Here is a 9,014-nt window from a genome sequence, read left to right on the forward strand (position 1 = left end):
CAGGTCGTGAGTTCGAACCTCAGGCGCAACAATCCCTTGGGGTTTTTCAATAAATAACCGAGCAAAAAAGAGCAGCTTTTGTGATAATTAGGTCCTCTCTCACGAGAACTATAAACCGGAGCCTCATTCTGGGACGTTAAACAACCCACACACTAAGGGTGCGTTCGATTGACCGTATTCTGGAAAAGGAATATATGGAATAATAGTTAGAAATCCTTCGTTTTTATGGAGATTCATATTACAATTGTGAAAAACCTGCAAAAATGCTATTTTAAGCATATCTTTAGTATCCTTATTTCTTCAAAATGCCAGCCAGACGTACCGTTGTAAATCATCAATCCCAGTATTCTTATTCCGGAATAGTGTCAATCGAACGCACCCTAAGAGTATGGTACCGAATTCGTGGTTTTCAAAACTGGTCGTCCATCTCTTCTCTGTCAGCATGTGGTGGTCGCCCTTGCTAGATTAGCTGCAATTACCTCTGAGCAAATAAAATACAGCAAAATGTTCGGCTATTTGTTGTGTTGGATCTTTTTAGTTCGACTTTCTGTATAAGAATAAAACAAAGCAAGAACGAGTCCACAACAACTGGAAAAACTTCACCGGATTTTCCCATTGTGATTATAATTGTAATCTTCAACCCGTTAATTTGGCCGTAAAGTAGTTGGTAAGGATGTCAAAAAGTATTTGAGCAGTCTTAAAAAAACACCTTCCATTAAATGCCTCCACTACTCAACCGGACTAACACAACAACAATATTTGGGCCAAGCCACTGTGCCATTTATTTAGCATTGGAATGGGTACAAAAACATTTTGAAATCAAATCTATATAAAGAGAAGAGCAATGCATCAGAGCCAGACGCAGAAACCCCTAAAACCAGCAGGTGGAAAAAACCGAGGAACGTGTTCCCCCGACCAAGGCAGTGGTGCGACCCTTGGGGTCCTATGTATTCTTATAGAAAAATAATATTTACAATGAAAAAGAACGCTATCACATACAGCCTAACGAAGGCATAAAACAACCTTTTCCAGCGCCATATAAAAATAAATGAAACTGGACTTGTGCACTCGGCAAAGGCTGACCCTAGATTGAGTTTGCCTAAATCCCACAAACCACTGCGCACCTAACACGGCTCACCAGGCCTCTGATATGAGCCGGCAAAACAGCAACTTATGCTAATTTACAATTATCACAAATTACATTTGTCGTTTAAGATGAACAACTGAAAACTAACCATCTACCTCGCTTCCAAAAATAACTCATTTTAATTGGTTTTCTTGACATTTGCATCAGTGATTAAGTGCCAAAAGGATAGCATGTGCATCCAATTTTTGTCAACATATTGTTTGACACAACAAATTCCAACAAATAGTATGAAACTGTTAACATTCATTTTTTGGGGACTTACCAAATCAGCAGAGGGAGTGGCAAAATGGAAAATAATTGAGACTAACAAGTTTCTAAGCCCCTTAAGTGGGAGGGTGTAGACCCAGGGAGGGTCCCATGTGATCATTAGGGAGGGTCCCACGTGGGTCCCATGTGACCCAGGGACGGTCACATGAATTTCCACCCATGTGATCATTAGGTTTTCAGATTAAAGTACCAGAAATAGTTATACCATCTACACGTTGTAAAAGACATTCAAAGTAATTACATAAAAACCAAGACATGACCAGTGTTAAAATTTTGGGAATTTCAATTAGCAAACAATATAAAGAAGAAACTGTCAACATTTTTTCAAAAAGATCTATCAGACAACTTTTCAGATATTATAGAGCAAAATCGACACATTTTCCATTTGCAAAAAACCTGTCTATACACGAGTATGTTTTCTTGCTAAGAAAATCCTGAAATTTTAAGGTGGGGACATAGAGTTAATTTTTGAGAAAAAGGCCTTTGAAATCTCTAGTTTCCAGTCTCCCTCCAGGAGCTCGGTCACTACATTTTGCATTTTCCCCTGATTTGCATTATTTGTTAGGTAAAATGACATTTTACATCAATTGCAGTGACTAACAGTTCAGAAGAGATATCCTGTTGCTTGGATCATTTTCTTTGGAAAACTGTAGTAAGCCACCTTAAAAGGAGGTCACATATTAAAAGTGGATGAAGGCCAAATGCTTAATTATCAGAAAAGATTTCTCTGCATGGCACTAAGAAGGAATGCCTCCAAAAGGCAGTCATATTACTGAATTAAAGGCAAAAATGTCTCCAGGTAGCACTATTTGAAGGAATGCCACCACAAGACAATCATAAGAGAAATCTCAAAATGTCAAAGCTTACAAAGCTTTTCTAATAGACTCTTGTGGATCACTGCATGACATGCCTTGTAATGAATCTTTTTCTCTCCATCTCCAGGATTTTCATTCTCAAAGTTAGTGGGTATGGTGGACTTACTTTTCCATTCACATGCTCCTAACTGAAACACTTCTACTGATAACTCTCTTTTAGACGATTTTTTGTGTTTGAAGCCACCAACCACATAAAGGGCTTCCTGAAAGCATACCATGTTTGCAGCTTGACGACACACCTTGAGGTTACTCATGACTTGCCATTCATTAGTTGATGGGTCATATACCTCACAAGACTTCAATACTGTATGATGTCCCCCAATACCGTTTATGCCACCTGCTATGTAGATTTTGCCATTCATGGCTGCTCCAAAAGCATTATATCTTGCCTCATTCATAGCTGCAACCTCCTCCCATGTGGCCAAAATAGGATCAAACCTTTCCACTGTTTGAGATCCTTGAACAGTTGAACCATCATAAATTAATCCTCCTACTAAGTAAAGGTGTCTTTTATCACTGACTAAACAAGCTCCATAGCGAACAGTTGGTGGATCAGCCACAGGCTCACATAAACTCTCATCAAGCTTATAGAGAATAATGTCGCAATCAAATGACGCATAGATGCAACCATCTAGAACTGATAAACAAGAACACTCATCACTTCCATGTCTTCCTTCAACTGTCCCCCAGCAATTAGTGGAAGAAAGAAAGTATTCTATTACTCGAGATTTTCCTGGTCCAACACGCTGTCCCCCAAAAATGCAAACTTTATCTCTGTATTGAACAACAGCATGATTTTGATGTTCAAATAACATGTCTGGCAACTGATACCAAACATCACCTTGGGGTACATAGCATAAGGCTGTCCTGCCACCACAAACAAAAATCACATCTGTGTACCTCTCCAAGCACTTCCTGGGTGGCTTGGCAGCATGTTCACTGAAGGGATCAAAAATGCACTCAATGGATCTCAACACAAAATTCAAAGTCTCCTTGCTAGTCGCTACCAGTTCTTCATTGACCAATTCATTGGAAAGAAATTTGCGAGATATGGATTTCAGACGGACTTGACTAAACAATTCAGCAAAGTTGCTTTCTCGTTCACTCTTCTTGTAAGTCACCCACTTAACTATTCCCTTAAAAATTTCTTCCTCAGAGGTGACAGTGACATCATCACTGGAAACCCATTTCATGACTTGTGCAATATCGAGCTTCAGGAAGTCGTCTGTTTTCATGACTGAACTGAAATTTGAGTTAATAAACCCACAGGACTCCCCCATTAATTCCAAACACTGATATTTGTCGGCAAAGTAATAATTGAAAATGCAGTTTTCAATTGTAATGTTTTCCTCCAAAACATCACAAGCCAAAGTTTTCAAACCTGGTAAAAGAAGATAGTCTGCTACTGCCACTAAGTTGTGGGCAGTATCCTTAGTGACTGCAACATTACCAGTGTAAATGTATTTAAAAACGTCCTCCATGACTGACCCCGTTGCTTCTTCAAGTTCTATCCTGATGAACTGTTCTTTTCCCTCTCTCATGTCACTGACGAGAAGTGAAAGAAAAAACGGACTTGCTGCTGCTAACACAAGTCTGTGAGCTTTAAACTCTTTGTCTTTTACTGACACTGTTACATCGAAGAAACTATCTTTTTTTCTCAGGGCATCCAGACGATAGATAAGTTCCTGACAGTGTTTTGATGGATCTGATGGCATTGGCTGTGAAAGGTCCACCATATTGGAATTCGATGCGGAAGTGTTCAACTCTTCGATTTCGAATGCAACCGCTTGTACGTATTCTTCCATGTTGATACTCGCTGAACTTTGCGACATGATAATGCGTTTGTTTAAGAAATTAAAAAACGTTATCACTGGATTATAAAGAATGGAAAAAATACAAAAGGTGTGATCAAGGTATCACCAGCCTCAAACCCAGTCTTCCTTTCCTTCTCTCTCACTCGTAAGGCTGTGTAATACATGAGTCAATGGGGAGCTTAAAGGGTAACTGACGTCAAATTTTCCCCCTTTTTTTGTTGTACCAATACATTCCTCTTGGCTTCAAGAATCCTAAATGAGCAACTAAAAGATATTTTGTGCAAAACCAAATTTTCTACAAATTTATTTTGATGCGGCTCTTTTGAGACGTTCCGATCCAGGTCACGTTATGTGATACGTCACACGTGTGTAATGTAGTGAAAGGGTCATTGTAGATTTCGCGACCCTCGGTGTTTTACATATCTGCAAACACAACAAACAATTTTCCAAACACAACACAGTATTATCTGAACACAACAAACTATTATCGAAACACAACACAGTATTACCGAAGCACAACACAATATTATCGAAACAAAACACTGTATGATCGAAACACAACACAATGTCATTAAAACACAACACGGTATCATCCAAACACAACACAATATTATGGAAACACAACACTGTATGATCGAAACACAACACAATAGGGCCGTTTACATGTATACGAGAGAAAATAAGCTGCGGCTAACTCTGGCCGCGGCTTACGTAAGCTGCGAAAGGAACTATTTATACGAGTAAGCCACATCCTGCATAAAGTAATCGGGAACATTTGGAGTTGTGTTTCGCAAATATTGTGTTGTGTTTTGGGAGATTTGCGTTGTGTTTTGCAAATACTGTGTTGTGTTTCGATCATACAGTGTTGTGTTTCCATAATATTAGGGCCGTTTTTACGAGAGAAAATAAGCCGCGGCTAACTCTGGCCGCGGCTTACGTAAGCCGCGAAAGGAAATATTTATACGAGTATAAACTCCCTGGCCAGGATAAGCCGCGGCTTGAGAAAGCCGTTAACGTAGATTTTGTACCATTTATACGGGGTGTTCGCGGCTTACGTCGGCCAGAGTTAGCCGCGGCTTATTTTCTCTCGTATAAACGGCCCTAATGTCATCGAAACACAACACAGTATCATCCAAACACAACACAATAGGGCCTTTTATACGAGAGAAAATAAGCCGCGGCTAACACCGGCCGCGGCTTACGTAAGCCGCGAACACCCCGTATAAATGGTACAAAATCCACGTTCACGGCTTTCTCAATCCGCGGCTTATCCTGGCCAGGGAGTTTATACTCGTATAAATATTTCCTTTCGCGGCTTACGTAAGCCGCGGCCAGAGTTAGCCGCGGCTTATTTTCTCTCGTAAAAACGGCCCTAATATTATGGAAACACAACACTGTATGATCGAAACACAACACAGTATTTGCAAAACACAACGCAAATCTCCCAAAACACAACACAATATTTGCGAAACACAACTCCAAATGTTCCCGATTACTTTATGCAGGATGTGGCAAGATTTCCGCACAGGTCCCTACTTTATTATGCATACACTCCTTTGTTTCAAGAAAACAATAGCGATAACAATAGACGTCCTTTGGGACTGTGGCGATCTGTCGCGAGAATGGATGTGTCTTTTAAGTGCTTGAACTGCTCAGAAGAGGTCGAGGAAACTTACCAATATTGCTCTAGATGTGGAGCAGCCGTGGACAAAGAAGAGGTTCTCATTCGTTATTATTTTCAGCGTGGGTTTGATTACTCGGTTATATTACTCTTTGTAGAAAAGTACCATGCAACAGAAATGTCTATGCGTAGTTTGCACAATAGACTGCGCGAGTACAGATTAAGAAGAAGGAATGCAAACAGTGACGATGCCGAAATTTACCAGGCCATTCAACAAGAATTGGACGGGCCAGGCTGTATGAGGGGTTATCGAGCTATGTGGCACACCCTTCGTTTGGATTACGGAATACAGGCACCAAGAAGAAAGGTCGAAGGGATTTTACAACAAGTTGACCCTGAAGGAACAGCCTTGAGGAAGGCTCATGCACTAAGGAGAAGGTCGTACACTAACCCAGGCCCGAATTTTGCGTGGCATGTTGACGGCTACGATAAGTTAAAGCCATACGGCTTTCCTATTCATGGTTTCGGTGGACGGTTTCAGTCGTCGAGTTATGTGGTTGAAAATTTGCCTCTCGAATAATGACCCCTGCCACGTAGCTTCATTGTTTTACGATTGTGTCAAATCAAACAGAGGTTGCCCAAGAGTTCTTCGAACAGATTGTGGGACCGAAAATGTGACCATGGCGGCCATACAGTGTTATTTTCGAGGAAATGGTAACGACGACCAAGCTGGATTAAATGCACATAGGTACGGATCGTCCCCAGCAAACCAGCGCATAGAGGCATGGTGGTCATTTTATCGGCATGACAGATCGACGTGGTGGATTAATTTTTTTAAAGACTTAGTTGAAACAAACATTGTCGATACTGCTAGTGAATTAAGTATGTCCTGTTTGTGGTTCTGTTTTAAAGATATCTGGCAGGTTGACCTAGATCATGTAAGGGATGAATGGAACACCCATTACATTCGAAAATCACGTCATGATACAGTCCCTGGTAGGCCTGATGAACTTTTCTACCTTCCAGAGAACAGTGGGTTTCAAGATTTCAGATGTCCCAATACAGAACAACAACTTGATGATATGGCTGTGTACTGTACAACAGACGAACAAGAAAACATGTTTCTGGAGTATTTTAACTATGCATTGGAGAGTTTAAATTTGCACCGCCCGACAAACTGGAGGGAGGCATTTTTAACACTTTTCCAACGTTTAATGCAAGTATCACAATAGGTCATTCTATGACATTTTAATACAGTGCAATGGTACTATATATGTTAAAGCAGAAGATTGAAATGACTTCCACCAATTTTTCAGATGAAATGTAATGCATCCTATTCAGTACTTAAGTGCAAACAAGATTGCAAAGTTGGTTGTACACAAAAGTACAACAGATGCTCTACTCTTTCACATTTAGAAATGAGATACAACATGGTAAAATGACACTTTATTCATATCGAATTACTTCTCTTAACATGAACAGGAATGATATTGCATCCTTACTTTTCAAAAAAACTGAGGAAAATGTTTTAAAACGTCATTTCCTATCCCCTAGTATTTATAAAATGATGCAAAGGTGACAGTCTTATTCATTTGCATTTACCCTTTCACTTAAACATGAACAAGAACAGTATGAGGACCTCATTTCATTTCAAAAGACTGGGGAAGAGTTTTAGAACATTATGCATATCCATATCCCCTGGTATTTGTAAATGCAAAAGTTACATCTTTTTTAAAGTCATCATATGTGCCATGGTTGTGCCATGCACTGCTGGTAATAACAACTGGCAGGAACATGCATTTGCTTTTGGGAACTTGGATTTTTCACCACATTGCTCAGGTGCATGAAGGAAGCCAATGTGCAGTTCTATACCACCTGGGGGAACTTCCCTAACTCCACTGACAAAAAAAAGAATATCTCTAAAAGTCAATTCTACTGTTTTTTCTTCAACATCTTGTAAAAAATCATTCCACCGTGACAACACTAGCCCTTCAAGTTGGCGATTATTTGAACCAGTTTCACTATAATGGACAGAAAAAAGACAGCCAAATAATTCTGCAGTTAGTGTTACGGTACTTCAGAATAACAGAAAACTTCTTTAAATTTCTCATAATTTTCTGTCATAGCTTGAAGGACACCTAGTTGGGCTAGCCCTTCTTTAAATCGCTCAAATGCTGCATGGACCCTCTCAATTACAAACCAATGAGCAGTCTTGTCAAGAAGAAATAAAATGTCTTCCTGCTTTGTTACGATCTGGAGGGTTCCTGCTAGCTCTAAGACTGTTTCTAGATTATGATCTGAGATAAGCTTTTGAGCCTCTTGAACAGATGTGGTATTCTTGACAGCCTGCAGAGAATTTCTGAGGTCAAAATCATAAACATCCTCAAGACAGACATTTGCTTGTGTAACTCCTTTTGTCAATGCATCATAGAAGGGAAGACCAAAGCATCTTGGTCCAGGACCACCATGAACTATGGACATTGCAATGAACTCACCAGCGTAAAAAAAGTAATCATTTCCCAAATAGTTAGCATTGCATGACAAAAATTTGCTTTTTTCTGGACCACAAAATAACTGTGAGTTAACAATCCAATCCAGAACCAGGGTTAAAAATTCTCTTTTTGGTCCCCCCAAGTCAATTGCACCCTCAGAAGTTCCAGAGTCATCAGTAAACTTAGCTGAAACCTTGTTATCCGGAGAAAAAGATTTTCTTCTGAGCCCCCTTAAAGCACCTTCCCAAAGATAACTATGACTTATATTAAATTTTGATATCTTATCTTCATTAATCTTAAGAGCTAGTTGTTCTAGTATCTCTTGTAATGACCAGCTTGTCGTTGTTTGAAACACTTGAGGATCATCTACTGCCACAGGGACATTTTCTCCTTCAGAATCACTACTGTATAGCAAAGTGCCAGGGATTAAGGAGGCATAAAGCAGATCTGCATCACTGGTGGAACTGGGACTATCATCACACGTTACAGAATGTGCATATGTGTGAGGAACACTAACAGATGAGGCACTACCTGTACTGTAAAAAAACAAATGGTTATGTGAATTCTTGTACCATCTTGTGGAGTATGTTTTACTGCTAATTCAGTTTCAAACATTGCATTAACTATATTAATACCATGGCTAAACCTGAAGTGAAATGACAGTTTCCATCACTCCCAAATTTTGCCTTAGGTTTAACTTTGGTGAGAGCCAGGTTAATGTCTCCTTGTTCAGTGTAATGTTTACCTTTGTTGAGTGGTAGGATGATCTGCATCACTACTGAAACTAACATCACCATG

General features: G+C 39.8%; 2 protein-coding genes across 3 annotated transcripts in view; both read right to left on the bottom strand.

The window, feature by feature from the left end:
- Positions 1-1,240: 1,240 nt before the first annotated feature.
- LOC138026156 (kelch-like protein 3) lies at positions 1,241-4,324 on the bottom strand. Its single transcript, XM_068873372.1, has one exon. The coding sequence runs from the start codon at positions 4,119-4,121 to the stop codon at positions 2,271-2,273; it is 1,851 nt and encodes a 616-aa protein (XP_068729473.1). The 5' UTR covers positions 4,122-4,324; the 3' UTR covers positions 1,241-2,270.
- Positions 4,325-5,714: 1,390 nt separating this feature from the next.
- LOC138026428 (uncharacterized) overlaps positions 5,715-9,014 on the bottom strand; it is a 4,564-nt gene continuing 1,264 nt past the window's right edge. Inside the window, exons 3-4 of one of the 2 annotated variants that reach the window (XM_068873782.1) lie at positions 8,962-9,014; positions 5,715-8,752 (exon numbers count right to left, since the gene is read on the bottom strand). The exon at positions 8,962-9,014 is cut by the window's right edge and continues 37 nt beyond it. In XM_068873782.1, coding sequence (XP_068729883.1) covers positions 7,792-8,752; positions 8,962-9,014 — 1,014 coding nt within the window. In that variant the 3' untranslated portion in view covers positions 5,715-7,791. The remainder of the gene's footprint in view (positions 8,753-8,961) is intronic. The other variant, XM_068873780.1, reaches the window with a different exon arrangement.

This window comes from Montipora capricornis, chromosome 12, assembly GCF_036669925.1.
Source record: "Montipora capricornis isolate CH-2021 chromosome 12, ASM3666992v2, whole genome shotgun sequence".
Classification (NCBI taxonomy): Eukaryota; Metazoa; Cnidaria; class Anthozoa; order Scleractinia; family Acroporidae; genus Montipora; species Montipora capricornis.

Coding starts and splice junctions, on each gene's coding strand:
- LOC138026156 (XM_068873372.1), bottom strand. CDS start 4,121: ATGTCGCAAAGTTCAGCGAGTATCAACATGGAAGAATACGTACAAGCG.